General features: G+C 42.2%; 1 protein-coding gene across 1 annotated transcript; it reads right to left on the bottom strand.

Annotated features, from left to right (window-relative positions):
* Positions 1-4,442: 4,442 nt before the first annotated feature.
* On the bottom strand, positions 4,443-18,650 carry LOC310713604 (DGAT1/2-independent enzyme synthesizing storage lipids-like). The gene is made up of 7 exons (XM_083518042.1): positions 18,458-18,650; positions 16,196-16,545; positions 14,361-14,525; positions 7,591-7,781; positions 6,697-6,757; positions 5,828-5,967; positions 4,443-4,626 (listed from the first exon to the last, which is right to left on the bottom strand). Exons 2-7 carry the CDS (start codon positions 16,449-16,451, stop codon positions 4,522-4,524), a joined length of 918 nt encoding a protein of 305 aa, XP_083374168.1. The 5' UTR covers positions 16,452-16,545; positions 18,458-18,650; the 3' UTR covers positions 4,443-4,521.

Here is an 18,650-nt window from a genome sequence, read left to right as displayed (position 1 = left end):
ATTATGTTGGTATTTTTTATTTTCCTTGTTTGACGATAGTTACCTTTTAAAATACATTCAGTAATGAGTTAAAACAAATAATTATTACGGTAGTAAGCAGGTTAACTGAAAAGAGTGGTGTGAATCATGATAGTGTTACGGTGCTGCGGGCACACTTAGAATTTGTCCCGGTGCGCGAACCTTCGTGTAAAGTCTGGCGGGCCAGCGCTGCGGCCGCGGCGACATCAAAAGGACTGGAGCAGAAGCGCCTGGAATCCTCCACCTCACGTCGCCTTGACGCTTCGAGACATTACGACGCCGCGGCTATATAAAGCCCACCCTGCTGGCGCAGTCATTCAGTGTGGATAGTTTCGTTCAGTGCATGCTGCAGACGTGTTTAGCGTTCCGACTTTAGTGTTTAGTGGACTCTTTTATATGACTATATTTTATTCGTTTAATTTAGTCTCTTAGTGTATTGTGAATTAAGTTTGCAATGGATAAATTTGTTACCAAAAAGGCGCGCTTGGAAGTTGATGATACTGCAAGTCAACCTCCGACAATAATTGTGTCGTCAATTGCTTCGTCGTCTTCAGGCGAGAACCGTTCACAGCCGAAACCTGGACAATCCGGTAAGGGAAGATCATTTCAGAAGTCTTGGTTGATCAAATATACATGGCTAGAATATGAAGCATGTACCGAAAAAGTTTTTTGCAAAACCTGCAAAGAGGCAGGTGCTAAAAATCTATTACAATTTTCTTCAAAAAAAGAAGATGCATTTATTTCCGTAGGGTTTTCTAACTGGAAAAAGGCTTCGGAAAAATTCCGTCTTCATGAAAATACGTTTACGCATAAAGAAGGTCTTCTGAAACTAAATTCCATCACTAACCAAAGTGTGGCCTCCCAATTGAATGAACAGTTAGATAGTGATATGAAGAAAGGCCGTTTAGCTCTTGAGACAATTTTTACTACCGTGCAATTTTTATGCCGACAAGGACTAGCAATTAGAGGGCACGAAGATGTAAACTCAATTTTTTTTTCAATTGTTGGAACTCCGAAAGAATGACGTACCTGAGTTAAAAGATTGGTTAGGGTGTTCGGGGTATAAGTGGACGTCCCACGATATTCAAAACGAGATCATTGATCTACTAGGAAAGTCTGTGTTGAGAAATGTATTGGCTTCAATCAAGAAGACTGAACATTTTTCTATTATGGTTGACGAAACAAGTGATTCTTCGATTCACGAACAAGTGTCATTTTGTATTCGTACTGTCGATGATTCCTTAATTATCAACGAAGACTTTATTGGCTTATACGAGACCCCCAACACTGAATCACAAACTCTGTTTAGTATTTTAAAAGACGTATTTGCTCGTCTTGATTTGTCAATGGATAACTTAAGAGGACAGTGCTATGATGGTGCCTCTAATATGAGAGGCAAGTTCAAAGGACTAAAAAAGTTAGTTTTGGATATACAACCAAAAGCACGTTATGTGCACTGCACTGCTCACAGTTTAAACTTGGCAGTTGTAGACAGTCTCTGCCATCTTACGTCTATGAGGGATATTATGGCCTTAGCCAAGGACTTAATAAACACCGTAAGGGAATCCAACAAAAGGATGGGACTTTTCAGAAGCATACGCTGTGAGAGCGCCAACGACCAAGCTGGTCTACGACCCCTTTGCCCGACTCGATGGACTATGCGAGCTTCTAGTATCTTGAGAATATTGAAAAACTTTGAAGAACTTCTAGAGTTTTTTGAAACATTTTCTGCAGAGGACAAAACAGAGGCAGGTTACAAATGTGCAGGCTACCTTGAGTCAATGTTACAATGCAAAACTTATTTCTTTTTACGTCTTTATTGCCATGCAATGAACCCAGTAGAGGATGTCAATGAAAAAATTCAATGCCCTCATCTAAGTGTTGCTGATCTGGAAAAAATATATGAGGGCTTGATTTGTATATTGAATGGAAGGCGTGATAGTTTTGAACACTTTTGGGAATTGTGTTTAAAAGAAAAACCTTCACAAGTTGATGATCCTTCGCTTCCTCGGAATCGACGTATACCAAAGAAGTATGAAAACAACGAAGCCAGCTCACCGCACACTTTCAAAACCCCAAAGGAATACTACAAAGCTATTTACATTGAAGTTTGTGAAACGGTCCAATCTTGCATTACTGAGCGGTTTGCATCAACTGGATTCACACAGGTCATTGCAGTTGAACAAGAGTGCTTGCTTTTAGTAAACAGAGGTGAAACAAATTTTGAAAAATCAACTGAGTTTTTCAAAAATGACCTAGACATTGAGAGACTGCACTTACACTTGAATATGTTAGCCGATATCGCTAATAAAAAACAACTGGTCTTAAAAAACATGTGTGATGTGAGAAAGTACATTACACAAGAGCCTGCAGTTGGAGAAATGTTATGTGAAGTAGTGAAGTGCATTAAGCTTCTCCAAGTAGTTCCAATCACGACAGCAACAGCAGAACGGTCATTTAGCGCCCTTAGACGTCTGAAGTCATATCTCCGATCAACAATGGGACAGAAGCGATTGAACAACTTGGCTGTTCTTCAAGCCCATCGAGATGTTTTGGATGAATTGGATATCCGACCAGTCATCAACGACTTCATATTCAGTAATCCAGTCAGACGGTCGACATTTGCACCTTTCTAAAGACACTCTAGCCCTAATAATGGTATTTAGAGCAATATTAAAAATCTTTATAAAATAGAGAATTAAATACATACAGAATGTTAAATTTTCAGTTTTGAAATATTAGTACTAGTTTAGTACTGTATTTCTATATTACTATAGTACTGTATTAGTTATTTTCAAATACTTAAATATTTTTAGGGTGTAAGACCCAATTAAAGCCCATTATTTACATACAGTATTACAGTATTTACATACAGTATTAGGCATACTGTATTAACTTTATTAACTGTATTAAAGCATTAACTTTGAGATATTATTTTTATTTAATGAACCCTCAGCCTTATTCAAAGTAAGCTTAAATTAGCTATTTCACTTATTAATCAAAGTGCTATTACTGTGCGACAGCAATATTTTATGTTTTATTCTTTTAATGATAGTTTAGGATTTATTTAAATATCATTTCAGTCTTTTCAGAGCTATATATTCACTGCTCTGTAATAGTCTATAAGCATAATTATTACTGTAAATTAAATTAGCTTTTTACGAAAATACCGTGCGTGTTTATGTTTTGTTTCTTTTTTCAAAGCCAAAAAGTGTTTCAGGCTTGTCGAGTTTCCCGGAGTGTGGAGTTATAGAGGGTCGAGTTTTCGGGGTTCTAATGTTGATCATATGACTCTAAAATACTTTTAAAAAACTTTAAAACTCACTAATTTTCATCTAAAATTTAGAAAACTTCCCGGGGCAGGACCCCGGTATGGGCCCCCCCAATATTTTTTATAAGTCGGCGCCCCTGCTCTCACACACACACAAAAGTGGAGACGGAGCAGGACAATATTTTATTTCCTAGTTTTAAGTAAATAACTCTTGATTTTTTTTATGGCTGTGGCTGCAGGAGGCAGAGTGGACTTAAGAAGGGCTGTGTAGAGGAGCCAGCACATGTGCTTTCAAATCACAGGCAGCAGGTCCTTCCCAGCAATTGCCTCTAGCCCCTTGCACTGGCTGGACTGTGGAGGGGAGGGTGTGGGCAGAAGGAGTGATCAGGAGGAAGGGAGGAGGCAGCCCATTTGTGAAGGATGGAAGCTGCAGGCAGGCAAGCACCTTCTCAGGCTCCTTCTGGTGATGTGTCACAATCTCAAAATGGTCATCAGGATATGCTCTTCAAACTGGTTTCTAAAGATTTATTGATATATTGCGCAACCCTACCTACCCCACATACAAACTGTTCAGCCATGTCTGCCCCCTGCTCTTTCTCTAGCACCCCACTCCATCTCAGATTCTGATCCCAATTTCAGTAATCCTCAGGTTTAAGATGTAAGTCTGGGACAGTTTTCTTTAGCTGTTTAACTGCACGTGGATTGCTGAGACTCAGATTCAAAGCTGTTGAATCTGAGTTGGCTGTTTTTGTTAGATCAGTCACTTTTTCACCAAGCCTGGCTATATTTTTATGTTCTCTACTTTTCTTGCTATTCGTTTATGAAGACTTGCTTTATAGGGCTCTAATCTTGAAGCACCCTTTTATAAACATAAAAGAAGTGCCACTGTTTTAATACAGGTGATTTATAGACATTACTCTTTCACATGTAATATTATTTCATGTTTCAGTTAAACACTCGCCTTCCCGTTATACTCTTTGATTCTGCCTTTACTAGTGCAAGTTCCCCCATAAGGGGAATTCTGGGAGTATTGCAGGATAGGGCAGGAAAGCACTTGTACCTCTTCCAAACCTAGGACCTTCAGCACACACAGCAGGTGCTGAGCTACTGAGCTGGGGACCCTTCCAAATAATTCATATACAATCCAGCACAATTCTATGCATGTTAACTTAGCTTTAACTACATAATTATTATTTTTTCCTATTGCAAACATATGGTTTATTTTATTTAGACTAGTTGGCTTTGTCATGCTTATCAAATCGTTCTAAAAGAGCTCTTAATATATTTCCTGGCCTTTTTTGGTGTCTATCCCGAAGATTTTCAAGTGCAGTCTTTGCCTGTTGAAAGAAAAACAAAGGACTACATTATGTTGTTGCAAAATAGCTATTCACAGTTATTAATATCAGTGGGGAAAATGCTAAAGGCATCAGAATCTGTGGCATCCAGAATCTCCTTCTTTCCAGCAAAAATGTAAATGTAAGCAACTGAATTTATTTTGAGGGACGATGCTGCAAATGTAAATCCAGTCATTTGTATTCAGAGATGTGTTGCGTGAGAGGCCTTGTGTATCAACACTCAAGAGCGGCTTTTTAGGCATGGAGGGTTGAACAAGAGGAGCCAGGGCCAGCAAACTCTACAGTACAACCGCTCATCTCTCTGTGAAACCAGCCCATTGTATTCATGTTTACCCTGGTTTTCTCATTTAGGAAGGCCCCAAAATTGTTGAGCTTAGAAAGCCCTAACCAACAGCAATCTTTAAGAATGAGTTATTGTCACATTATAATGTAATAGCAGAGTTTATCATAGAGATGGCGCCTGTGTTTAAAATTGTCTTCTGTGAAACATGAAGCAATAACTAACAAAAAATGTGGGTTGGAATCATGGCTGTTAAAGAGAGCTGTATCCAACAGTGCAGTTCGGCTCATGCAACACACATCCACGTGTACATTGAATTGTCTTCCTCTTCAGCCCTCTCACCACCCTCAAAAATTGGCACTGGGGTGACTTAGAGGGAACTTCTATAGTGGGGGAGAATAAGTTCCATTGTGTGAGGAGATCTCTCTTTGTGCTGCACTAGATAAAATGCATAGTTTCTCCCATTCAATTAGTCTGAACAAGTTAAGAAAAGGGAAAACTGAACGAGGAAAATAATGCACAAAAGTGTATATAATGAACCCTATCTCTGGTCGTATAGAATGAGGAAGTGAATACAGTGGAACCTCGGGTTGCAAAAGTGATCTGTGCGGGAGGCACTTTTGCAAGCCGCAACATTTGCAACCCGCAGCGCCGCGTCTGTGCACGCACGGGTCATGCTTCGGCATTTCTGCGCATGTGCAAAGCGCGAGCCCCGAAACCCAGAAGTAACCCATTCCGGTACTTCCGGGTTCGGTGTGGTACACAACCCGAAAATGCGTAACCTGAAGCATCTGTAACCTGAGGTACCACTGTACGCAGAATACAATTTAGAACTGAAAGAGAGAGAAACAAACAGGGGAAAAATATTCTGCTTCTTTACTTCCAAGTGTAGGGTTCACTTACTTTTTCAGCCAGCTCTGTGGCAGTTATATTTGGATCATATGGGATGGGTTCTCCAACATATGTCCTCAGTTTCACTGGAAGTCCTCCATATATGGGAAGGAGTACACGTCGAGTTTTCTCATACAGCCATTTTGTCAGCCCTGTAAAAGAAAGTGACCGCATATCAAATCGGACCTTAGTTAGCATTCTGTTAAGCAATTGCTATCAATCCATCCCGAGGAGGAAGAGTTAAATAATATGAGTGCTTGGGAAAAGATATGCAACATACTCAATCAGCTCTTCTCATCTCTTGGCAATTGGGATCATAAATTGTACAATAGACTGCAAAATATGGTTTGTTTCCTGATCTGTTCCTGTCTATGTTGGGCTTCCTACCCCTCTTATAGATTACAGCTTTGTTTTAAATCTAATAGAAAACTAAACAAAGGCATATTTACTCAATACTGAGGCAGGCAGCACAGATAAGTGTCCATGGAATAAACTCTGCTAGTAGGTAGGAAAAAGATAATTGGTTTTTTTTAAAAAATAGTCTATTATTAAAATGTATACAGTGGTACTTCGCAAGACGAAAAACGCGCAAGACGAAAGAGTTTTCCGTTTTTTGAGTCGTTCCGCAAGACGAATTTCCCTATGGGCTTGCTTCGCAAGACGTTTCGTCTTGCGAGTTCTTGCGAGTTTGTTTCCTTTTTCTTAAAGCCGCTAAGCTGTTAATAGCCGCTAATAGCCGCTGATAGCCGTGCTTCGCAAGATGAAAAAACCGCAATACGAAGAGACTCTCGGAACGGATTAATTTCGTCTTGCGAGGAACCACTGTATTGCCTGAAATTGGATCTCTTGCTCAACCAAGAAACATAAGATATTTAACTCACTTGTCTTTCCGAAGCTCCTGTACGCTTCACAACTGTTTTGTGTAAATATTGGGATGATGGGCTAGAAGAATGAAAGATGAAACAGAAATGAAAGACAGGCGAGAACTGGATAATTACTTCGCCCTGACCACCCCACCTTTATTTTTGTTAAGGACAAAGAAGAATGCTTCACATCTGGGATTATTAGGAGAAGCAAGTCATAAATTATGCAACAGGCTTCAAAATATCTATTCAAATATCTCAGATGAAGAAACTTCACAAGTTGTTTCCCAGATTTTCAGGAATTGAAGAGAGAAAAAAGGGGTAAAGGCCAGTGTCAGGGATGACTGGTGAGTGCTAGAAGAGATAAGAATCCGGGAAACCAGCCATATTTACAAGATTTATTGGTTTCTTTCTGCTATTTACACGGAGCTCTGAGAGTCAGCCTGCATCATGGAGAGTCAGTTGCAGAGACTGGAGAAGCTTTCGCTTTCTTCCAGCATAACCACTTCCTGAGCCCACCCCCTTTCCTTCCTCTGTTACGAGAGTGGCCGGGCCCCGGAAGCTGCTCCCCCCTCTCTGATTCATTGCTTCCTGTCAGCCCTTCGTCACCCTCCTCATCCGAGGAAGTACAGCTGCTAAGTAACGGAGACTTATCTCTGTAAGTCCACATTCTCTCCCCCTTCTCTGCCGCCAATTCCCTGACAGCCATTTTTCTTATTAAATGTTATTGATTTCAGTAGCTTTTTAAAAAAGCAGTGGTGGGGTATCCATAGCTCTCCAGTTATCATTTGACTCCAAAACAGGATATTTGCCATCCTTAGCTATGGAGGATGCTAGATCAAGGCTGTCAACACAGTGCGTCATATCCAGGATAATTGTGAGGGCAATGCAAATTGCCCAAAGATCACTCACCACTTTCGCCTCCAAAGCTAGCCGAGCGAAACCTGTGCGGTTACCCCACATTAAGCTGTAATCATTACTAAAGTTTGCTTCTCTAGATCCACCAGGGGCAATGCCCAGTAAATGGCCTTTCTTCAAAATTTCCAAACATTTAGCATTTGTGAAATCTCTCAATAAGATAACATCATAAAACGTCTTCAGCCCTAAAAAAGCAAGCCCCAAATAGAAAAATGCATTTTACACATCTCTTAATGAGGGAATAGTGTGGATACTATGCAAGTGTCATACAAGTGTCATTATTCCAAAGATATTGCTCTATTATGGATCAGCTAGGATTTGATGGAAGGGGGACTTTATGCTAGTTTCCCTTTTCTTCACGTGTTCTGGCAATAGCCTTTTTTTTGTAAAGCACACAGAGTGAGGCTGCGTGCTGAGGTGAGCACATTTTGGACAAGTGTTCCTCAAGTCTGTAGTACAACAGATCATCATCAGTTTGCATCATGATAAAAATACAGCCCATAGTGCCTTGCTGGATAATACAAGTCTTTAATCCCTATAGGCTGCATGGGTTTTGGATACAGTGGACATTCACACATAGACAGATACAAAGAGAGAGAAAGAAAGAGAGAGAAGAGAGAGGAACCTGCTGGTAGAAACCTGCCTCCACCAGCAGAAGCCCATCTTTTCACCCAGACAGGGGGTTAGATGCTGCATTAATTTACCCAGTGGAATGCCCCCCAACAGAGCTCTCTGTGCTACTGGGCCTGTTTGGGCTCTTATCTCACTTCTTTTGTTTTATTTTTAAAATCGACCAATGTTTCCTGGTGTGGCTGCTGTTTGATGATGGGGGGGGCAGTGGAGGACCATGTACACTGTGCAGCAAGGATGCCACATGTGTTTGCTTGCAGTGTCACATGGGCGCATAAAAGCTGTGCGTGGGAGAGCTTGATTGACCATTTTTTAATGGGTTGGGGTTGCTATGAAAGCCATGGGCATGTATGTGGGCTTCTGCTCTTTTCCTTAGCTGTAGCTCCCACCCCATCCCAAGTGGTGTATTAATACAGCGAACTTTTTCACAGGTGGTTTACTAGTGAACAGGCTCCCAAACAGGATTCCATTCTTTGCATTGTTCTTCCCAGTAAGACATCCATCTTTATTAGTGATTGATTGAGGGGATCATCAAGTTGGGGACCCAGGTTTTTTTACACCTTGTTCTATTCTGGCATTAAAGGCAGCAGCAATTATTATATGAGAACCTGTAGACGTAGTGGAGAAACCAATGACACATTATCCAGATTCCCCCCATTTTTTCATCCCTGAGGAAGAATGTAGACAATTGTACAAGAAAGCATGAAATTTCTTTATGGTAGCCTTGAGATTACTGGAGTAAAAAATGGCATTCTTGTAGACGTTTTGAGGTCAGTTAATGTTCACATGTAATCACAGTTTAGGCCAATATCACTATTAAACTGTGATTACAAACTCTTTGCCAATATATTGGCAAGCAGGCTTAAAGAAGCCATCAGAGAAATTATTCATCCACACCAGATGGTTTCTCCCAGGAAGACAAATTTCGGGAAATACCAGAAACATTGTCGATATTTTGGAATATCTAGAAACTAAAAGTGATAAAAAGGCAGCCTTGTTATTACTTGATGCAGAGAAGGCCTTTGACAATGTTTCCTGGTATTTTATGAAAAAACAGACAGAAATAAAGGTACTAGGAGTAAAATTTAGAAATGGAGTTGAAGCAATATACCACCAACAAAGAGCTAGGCTTCTAATAACATAATATAAATCTGGGCAAGAAAATATAGACAATATTCTTGAAGTTTATTGGTCTGACGTGACCCCCGCTAATTGATTTGCGATCCTCAATTAGCGATTTATGGCCGCCCGGCACACTTCCGCTCCACAGCTCTCAGTCACGCCTCAGCAGAGTTTAACACAGCGGTGGAAAACTGTCACGTAGCTTGGCTTAGCTTCCAGACAAACACACACAGTACAGGTTTGTCTATTTACAGTTGTTTATTCCAACAAATCTCCGGAAAAATCAGGACTGCTTGCAGCCATTACAAAGCTGCTCCTTTCCCCTCACAACACAGAGTGAGAATAACAAACTCCTCCCAAACCCCTCCCAGCTTCGAAAACTGACGTCAGAATGGTGTGGCATCATGGGAACAACTTAACCTGTTAAGTTCCAAACTCAACACCCCCCCTTGCCGCACATTCTGACAAGACCCTTTTGAGTTCAACACCTTCCCCTTTGCCTTGTGCCCCTTCCCGGCATCTTTCCCAGGCACCTGTTGAACCCCTTCAACACTCCCAGAATCACACTGTGCGAATTTTGCCCACGCACTTGTTGCCTGGTATCTTTCAGGTGGAACGCCCTTTGTTGTGCGACTAGACCTTCTGGGCACAAACTCAGATGTTACCTCTGACTCACCGCCACCAGGAAATGTGTCCTCAGCATCACGGGATTCCCCCTCTGACTTAAAGCGTTTTCGAATCCTCTCCATTACACTCACAGGAGAACTGGGCTCGCTTTTGGGTGTTCTCTTAACATCTTGTGGAGAAACTACCGATACCTCCTCCTGTTCCTGACTTTGGTCAGTTACCTGATCGTCATCATCGGATTCTGAATCCTGATCTTGGACCTGGCCCTCATCACCGGGATCAGCCTCTGCCTCCCTTTCCTCCTCAGAATCAGATAGACATTCTGAGAGCACATCACGCATGACAGCAGTTTTTGACCTTTTATCCTGCTCATAGAACTCAGCGTGTTTACTGATCAGCACCTTACTCTGATCACCTGATGGAAATGCAAACCTCCATGCACGTGCTTCTGGCTCATACCCGCAGAAGATCATTTTCCGGAACTTGGATCCATCTGGCCCCTGCAAAGCAGTAGGTACTGGCACAGATGCACCTGACCCAAACATACGCAAAAAATGAATCTGGGGTTTCCTGCCATGCAACAACCTAAAGGGTGTGTCACCTACTAGTGAATTGTAGGTACGATTCCAGGTGAAGCCCACATACTTGATTGCCTCCAGCCAAAACCTTGGAGGTAACCCAGAATCTTTCAGCAACACCTGTGCAGCCTGGACCAGAGCCTGACGTCTCAGCCCTGCCACCCCCCACTGATTGGGTGAAGTCACTGTGTGACGTATCCCTTTCTTGCGAAAGAATTTCTGCAAAGCAGAACCTGTAAACTGAGCACCTCTGTCACTTGTGACAGCTTGCACTCTGGTGGCAAACCTTTGTTCCACCTCCTCAATCCAACCTTTGATCAGCTGTGCTGCATCATCATTGGATTTGAGACCGTGCGTCCAGGAATTCTGCGTGAAATTATCCTGCATCGTCAGCAGAAACCTGGCCCCTCCCAGACTTGGTTCCTTTACAGGACCCCACAAATCTATGTGGACCAGTTCAAAAGGTCTTGTGGTTACCCTCTCCACTTTTGGATAACTGCATCCTTTTACCTTTGCCAGTTTGCAAGTTTCACATTTCACAGCAAATCCACATTCTGAAATTTGACAACCTTTGGAAACCTCAGGTAGCACCTGTAGTTCTTCTAAAGAACCATGAGCTGTCCTAGTATGCCAAACATGGACACATGACTCATGATTGGGAATTGTAGCACGCAGTGCTTGTGCTTTCTCAACCTTCCCCTCACCCTCCAGAGACGTTTTAAGAATGAAGAGATCATTCTGCCCCTTTTTAACCTTGGCAAGCATCCTCCCTCCTTTGGAGATTGTGCAGACATCATCCTGAAAACAAACCTTAAACCCCTTTTTTAACAAATAAGGTACAGACAAAAGGCAGTGGTGCATCCCTGGAACGGTACAACACTCCAACGTCTCCTGTAAAATAGAAAAATGCACATTTACAGCATTAGTCACATTTCTTTTCTGTCCATTTGCAAAGAGAACAGTTTTCCCAGCCGGAATTGCCTTGCAATTCCACATCTCGACAGCAGGAGTCTCTGGAATCAAATTGCAGTTAGCTGCAGAGTCAATTACAAAACAAAGCTCTGAGCCTGTCCCACAGCCTTGCTCAAACAAAGCAAGACTGGCCGTGAGTTGATACGTCTCTTCCTGGCATCTGGCACGTCCACCAGCCTCAGTCCCACGCCTGGTTGTTTTTCCAGACCGGTTGCCATGGAAACCCGACTGGTTCCCATGAGAGTTCAGCTGGTTGACCTTGGCAATATCCTGTCTTGCCTCTCTGCTCCGGTGGGGGCAATCTCGACGCAGATGTCCCGTTGCATTACACACGTAGCAACGACGAACTCCAGTGGAAAAACACTGCCCGGGGCTCTTTTCAGCTGGCTTGGCCCTCCTTCTTCCGGAAAAGCACTCCTTGCCAGATCCGCCCCCTCTGAACTCCACTCCAGCACGCACAGTGGAAACCTTTTCAAACTTGCCTTTGGAATTTTCCGGGCCCCCCCCCCCGACTTGCTCACTAGCACTCCTTGAGGCTAAATCATCAGGAACAGGGGCTCCAGCCATCTCTAGGCTTTCAGCTTCCATCTGCCCTTGGCCCCCTGCTGAGTCTTCACACAGACGTTTCAGCACTCGCCAGGCCTCACACGCAGATTCAATGCTTTTCAGGTGATGTTGCAAATTAGCATGAACACCTGCTCTCAACATGCAGACCTCAGCTCTCATAGCTTTCTCTCTCTGCATTTTCTCCTCCAGAGAAACAGATCGCAGCGTCTCTGCATCTCTGTCAGCTCTGTCCACCAGTTCCACTGGCTCTCTCTGGGAAATGTCCCAAACTTCCGTGGCTAAAAACCACGCTCTCACCCTTCTTGCCCAGGTATCCCACGCTTGGGCGGTGAGTTCCTCAAGCTGTTCAAACGGAGCTTGAAACACCTCCTGGCCATCTGCCATGTCCTTCCGTTCTCCCAAGGGGCCCCAAGCTCACTCACCAGCTTATCCGGCACCTGTCCGTGGAGAAACGATTCCCTGCTGCTCTCAGCTCTTGGCTCCACAGCATTCAGCTAGCCGCTTGCCTCAGATTCCGGCCTCCGCCTCCTGCCGTGCTTCTCTGCTCTACACCACAGATCAAAGCTTTCGGCAGCCTCCAGTGACAGCTTTACGATCGGTGATTAAGGTTACCCATAACCTCTTGAAGTTTATTGGTCTGACGTGACCCCCGCTAATTGATTTGCGATCCTCAATTAGCGATTTATGGCCGCCCGGCACACTTCCGCTCCGCAGCTCTCAGTCACGCCTCAGCAGAGTTTAACACAGCGGTGGAAAACTGTCACGTAGCTTGGCTTAGCTTCCAGACAAACACACACAGTACAGGTTTGTCTATTTACAGTTGTTTATTCCAACAAATCTCCGGAAAAATCAGGACTGCTTGCAGCCATTACAAAGCTGCTCCTTTCCCCTCACAACACAGAGTGAGAATAACAAACTCCTCCCAAACTCCTCCCAGCTTCGAAAACTGACGTCAGAATGGTGTGGCATCATGGGAACAACTTAACCTGTTAAGTTCCAAACTCAACAAATATAAGCAATATAATGAGAATGATTGGTAGTTTTACATTTTAATTTGTTATTTAATTGTAATATATTGTATTTTTCGTTTCTTTCTTTTTTCCTTTTTTTTACCCTTTTCTTTACTTGTATTGCTTTTGCTTTGTATGATTGTTATCTATGTATATATGTATATGTGGGATATTAATAAAGATTTCTATTCTAATCCTGAAGCAAAGTTCTTAACCCGAGGTACTATTTCCGGGTTAGCGGAGTCTGTAAGCTGAAGCATATGTAACCCAAGGTACCACCGTATAACCTGATAAGATTTATTCAAAAACATCACAAAATTATAGATTGCATTTCCTCATAACATCAAAGCAACTCCTTAGAGTACTGACGAAGATAATATGGAATAATAATGTAGATTTGTGGCGGGTGGTGATACCAGCCCCAAGGAATGATTTTGTCCTGGGAATGTGCTGCTATATACTTGCAATTGAAATTATTCAACCCCCATTGTAAATTCATTTGGATGATGTAGACCAGGCATAGGCAAACGCGGCCCTCCAGAAGTTTTAAGACTACAGTTCCCATCATCCCTGACCACTGGTCCTGTTAGCTAGGGATGATGGGAGTTGTAGCCCTAAAACATCTGGAGGGCCAAGCTTGCCTATGCCTGATGTAGACCTTTGGAGTATGAAGTTTAGAGGCCAATATAATATTGACAGAGCCATGCTCGGCCTTGCATTGGGTCGTTTGGCTTGACATTCACATCGGTTTGTGCTCATCAAGTTATGTGCCCACGATTCTAGGAACAAGGAGGACATATTCCTTCCAGTCCTTTACTCTGAGGCAATGTTGCCTGTAAACATGGCCAGGAAAGGGGAGTGATCTGTTTTCTCCTGCCTAACTGTATTTTGATTTGGCTAGTTTAATTTGATTTAAAGATCCTTTAGACCGTTATACTTAACAAATATGACATTTTCTTCATAATACTGTGCCCTGAGTCTTCCTTCTGGTGTGTTTTCTGTTAAAAAATGCTCTGAAGAAAGAAATGAATTGGAAATAACTATTCATCCTTCGTTCAATCTGTTTAATTTCAGGGGTTTGGTGAGAAATAACCTTCCCCTCCACTAACTTACTTTTTCACCTGCTGCTGCTATTTTATTTATCTGTGGTTTTTTCCTGCTTGCCTGATACACTGTTTTATATATTAGAGCATTGTTTTATGTCATATTTAACACATGTTTAATGTAAAAATACATAATTTAAATATAAATAAATTACCTGGGATCCCATACAGGGCATGATCAATTACTGAATGGCACAGTCTCCCTGTCTCTGTAAAAACTTTTGTCACAAATAAGGCATAGCCGACAAGAAGACTTGAGTGATGATAAATAACAATTCCTGGTCCTTTAGGGAGATGTTCCCTGCCATAAATTTCATAACCTGAAAATAAAATGAAACAAATAATATTACTTTGTTGAAAGGTAAATAAAATATCAAAAAAAATTACTAGAGAAAATCAATGTGGTTCAAAAAACTGAAATTTAGGTAAAAAGCTCTGCTATATCCTTCAGCTTTCTAGATACTAGGCTGTCATCCACACGTAACAGGACTTTCTCTGTGGTCCTCCCAGAATTAATGGCGGGAAGGGGAATTTCTCCTCTCATGGAATGTTCCTTCCATGCTTTCTTCCAGGCGCAGTCTTTGATTAAGCTATTTTCTGTTTTAATCTACTTTTAGCTTTATGCATTATTATGATAAATGTTTTGGAGATGTTTAAATTTTATATTTAGGGCAGTATTACCCTTCTGCACAGGATTGCTTTGGGAAAGAGCTATCCAAGGCCTGGAGTACTATGAGGGAACTGCAGGCAGCGCGGGAGGAAAGAATTAGAGGATACAGGGAATGATCTCCACTGCTCAGTACTGAGTCCTCCTCAGAAGACAGAGAAGAGGATAGTGAGTCTGGGGAGGAAGGGGTGCTTCAGAGAGAGGGGGATCCACGTCACAGGGGAAAACGGAAGGGGCTGAGCCGTTGGTTCTCTTGGTCTCGAGGGAGAGGGGAAAGAGAAAGTAGCTAGAGCAACGCGTCATGAGAGACGGGTCGCTTTGTTTATTCTGCATGTAATCTTGTCAGAAGAAAATAAAGAAAGGAATTTATGGCTGGCTGCCGGGATTGTTTTTCTGCTAAGTGCAGCAACGCATGCAGCTGGCTAGCTGACAAGTACATTTATCCCCTCTCCCTAAGAGCTCCAACTTCAGGCATCTTCAGACCAATTTCTGAATCACTTACCAAGCTGCTTCCATGACAGATGCACCCCTAATCATGCCATAAGTAGTTACAGGGTCTCATGCTTATGGTCCAGACTTGGTTTTAGTAGTGTATTCTGGATTTCTACATCAACTCCTAAAGAAATAAAAGTCCTGTAGGAAGCATTCAGCATATAGGAAGAGTCCTGCTGATCAGGCCAAAGGCCTCTAGAGTCCACCATCCCGTTTCCCGCAGTGTCCCTCTAAAGTAGTAGCCATCACCACATCCTGTGCTGGCAAATTCCAACGTTTATGTTTCAGAGCTACCTTGTGGTTTATCATGCTCAGGAAAATCGCACCTACAAAGTCCCGCTATACAATGTTATATTAATCACATTGGCTGTGTACCCACTGCACACTTAAAGCCAATCCCTCTCCCTTTCCACAATCCATGAAACTATTTTCAAAGGGCTTTGCTAATTGTGTCTCTGTGAGGTGTAAACAACATTCTCCAGGTTTCTTTTGGAGAGGAGGCATGCTTTAAATGTGATTAAATGTATGGTGTTTATGCAGCCACCAACTGACCCTTCTGTAATATGTCTTGATTTCATACCTCATAAAAAATTTTTTTCTTTTATCATTGTTTATTACATATATAAATACTCATGCCTGTGTTTTGATTCTTATGGAGCCAACCAGAAATTGTAGCTGTTGTGACCCTGAGGTGGGTTTAGAGGTCCAGCCCTAATGCCCTGTGGCAACTATTGTTCCAGTGCTTCAAACCTGAAATTCTGGTGCTCAGTCCTATGAAATTATACTGGCTCATAAATTGGAATTATTGGTATGAAAGGAACATGTACTCACCATGCCATATCTTTCCAAATATCTCTACAAATCGAGCCAAAGCATACTTTGGCTTGTCCCAAAATTTGCTATACATATCATTTCCTTGGTGGTTATTCATCTTCTTGTAAGCATTGAACAAAAATGAGATAACACAGCCAACAAAATAAAAATATAGCCAATGTGAATAAATCAAAATCGGAAGCAGGAATAACCACAGAGGGTGAACCACAAAGCTCAGGTATTCTTCCAAATAAGTAAAACTAATCCAGCTCATGGTTTCCTGATCTGAAGCACGAAGCGTATGCCAATGAAACCAATGAATCAAGTGAGTTTTTCCTCAGTTTTGATGCTTTCCCCCCACTGTTTACCTGGAAAACAGAAAATGCAGTACATCAGTTTGAACCGTCACCCCAGAGCATTCATAGTTACATGAAATCACATGCTATTTAATATTTTTTTAGTTTTTCCCACAGTAACTAGCCAAGTAGACATATTGTTTTTCCAACATTCATCGTGGGGATGTACAAAATTAGTAATGTATGATCATCATTTATTTGTTTGGAAAGCAGGCTGGTTTCATTTCACAGCTGAATTGTTAAGGTCTTCTAGACTGAGTGCTCTGGCATTGCAGGACTTTGTTAGCCACTGGACTTTGCACTTGCTGTGTAGAGTTTGCCTCAGCAAGTTCGGGTTACAGACGCTTCAGGTTACAGATGCTTCAGGTTACAGACTCCGCTAACCCAGAAATAGTACCTTGGGTTAAGAACTTTGCTTCAGGATGAGAACAGAAGTAGCACCACGGCGGCACGGTGACAGCAGGAGGCCCCATTAGCTAAAGTTAAGAACAGTTTCAGGTTAAGAACGGACCTCCTGAACAAATTAAGTTCTTAACCTGAGGTACCACTGTACTTTATAAGCCGAAACGCTCTCTTGTCTTCAGAGAGTGAAGACTTCTTGTAACAACTGCAAAGAATGTGTATATATAGTGTGTGTCTTTTTGCCCCAGAAGTAAAAGCTCTCTCTGCTACACAGTTGTTTCCTATACTGAGCCTAACCGCTTGGCTGAACTTCTGCAGCGCAAACACAACACCCAACAAGGAGGGTGGGGAGAATGGTGAGCTGAAGTTTGGAAGCATTTTGGGATACACTGCAAAGTGCCTCTTTCTGGGGATGTGATGTGGGATTGCCAGGTGAGAGCCAATGCTGCTGGATTCTACCTCTTGAAACCAAACCCTACCTAATATCACTGCCTCTAGAACTTCTTTCCACATGGGTAATGGGGGACCATGCCATAATACTCACTCACCGTGTTTTCATCTACAAATTACTAAATCACCTGAAAACCTGTTAGCGTCACATACAGTCATACCTTGGGTTAAAGTCGCTTCAGCTTGAGCGTTTCCAGGTTGCGTTCCGCGGTTACTTCCGAGTTTCGCCGCTCGCACATGCGCATACACAGACGCTCAAAATGATGTCAGACGCATGCGCAGAAGCAGTGGATCACAGCCTGTGGAGACGCAGGTTGTGTTCTGCTCAGGATGCGAACAGGGCTCCGGAATTGCATATTGTAGCTGAATTGCATATTTCTGATTCTACTCTATTTTCACTACATCTTACAACTAAATAGTATGATAAAATTGGCGAAGGGGGAAGGCTGTGTCATGTGACAAAGGTATTTGAGAGCAGAAGCCGTAAAGGAAGAAGATGAGGAGTCTAGAAATGTTGTGAAATGCTGAAAAGCTGCAGAATCATTTAGCATGCTGAATCACTGTGACATATCTTGAGGATGACTCATTCTCTGTATAAATTTTGTATCTGCTTGCAGGCAGACTCAGTGTCTGTGTGTGAGAGAGAGAGTGTGTGTGTGTGTGTGTCAGTGTGTATGGTGGATCCTGTGCTCTGCCAAGCCTGTGCTCAATGGAAACTCTGTGTATGCTCTGAAGCTAGTTTAATCTTCTTTTCATTATGCTGTTATTTGCAAATAAGTTTATTTTAACTCAGTAAAGCTTTTATTCTTTTACTGAAGAAGACTTTCTGCTTCTCAGTGTTATAAAATTCAAAAACCATAAGAGCTCAAGCTCCTCTCTTGGCACAGCTCTGATAAACCAAATTTCACCTTACAGGAACTGAGAATTAACACAACTAATCGCACATTTGCTAAGGTAAGAAGAGACTGGTTGGTTGAGATTCCTGCATTGCAGGGCATTGACTAGATTATTCTTGGAGCCCCTTCCAACTCTACATTTCTATCAATCTATGAACTTTTTTTTTTTTACTTACATTCCTGGTAAGTCTAAATTGCCTTGGCTTCAGTCACCATTCTGTAGAAGCACCAGAAGTCCTGTCAGGTGCACTTTTTCATAAGCTAATTTCCAGGCGTAATGAGGCACGTCTGTTTCTGTAGTAGCTTGAAGAGACTGTGATGGATGGTGACATTTGTATGAAGAGATGAAGCATTATGAAAATGAGGGAA

The sequence above is a fragment of the Podarcis liolepis genome, assembly GCF_965112155.1.
Source record: "Podarcis liolepis genome assembly, chromosome: 8".
Classification (NCBI taxonomy): Eukaryota; Metazoa; Chordata; class Lepidosauria; order Squamata; family Lacertidae; genus Podarcis; species Podarcis liolepis.
Note: the sequence above shows the minus strand (reverse complement) of the source record. Positions and strands in the feature narration are given on the sequence as shown.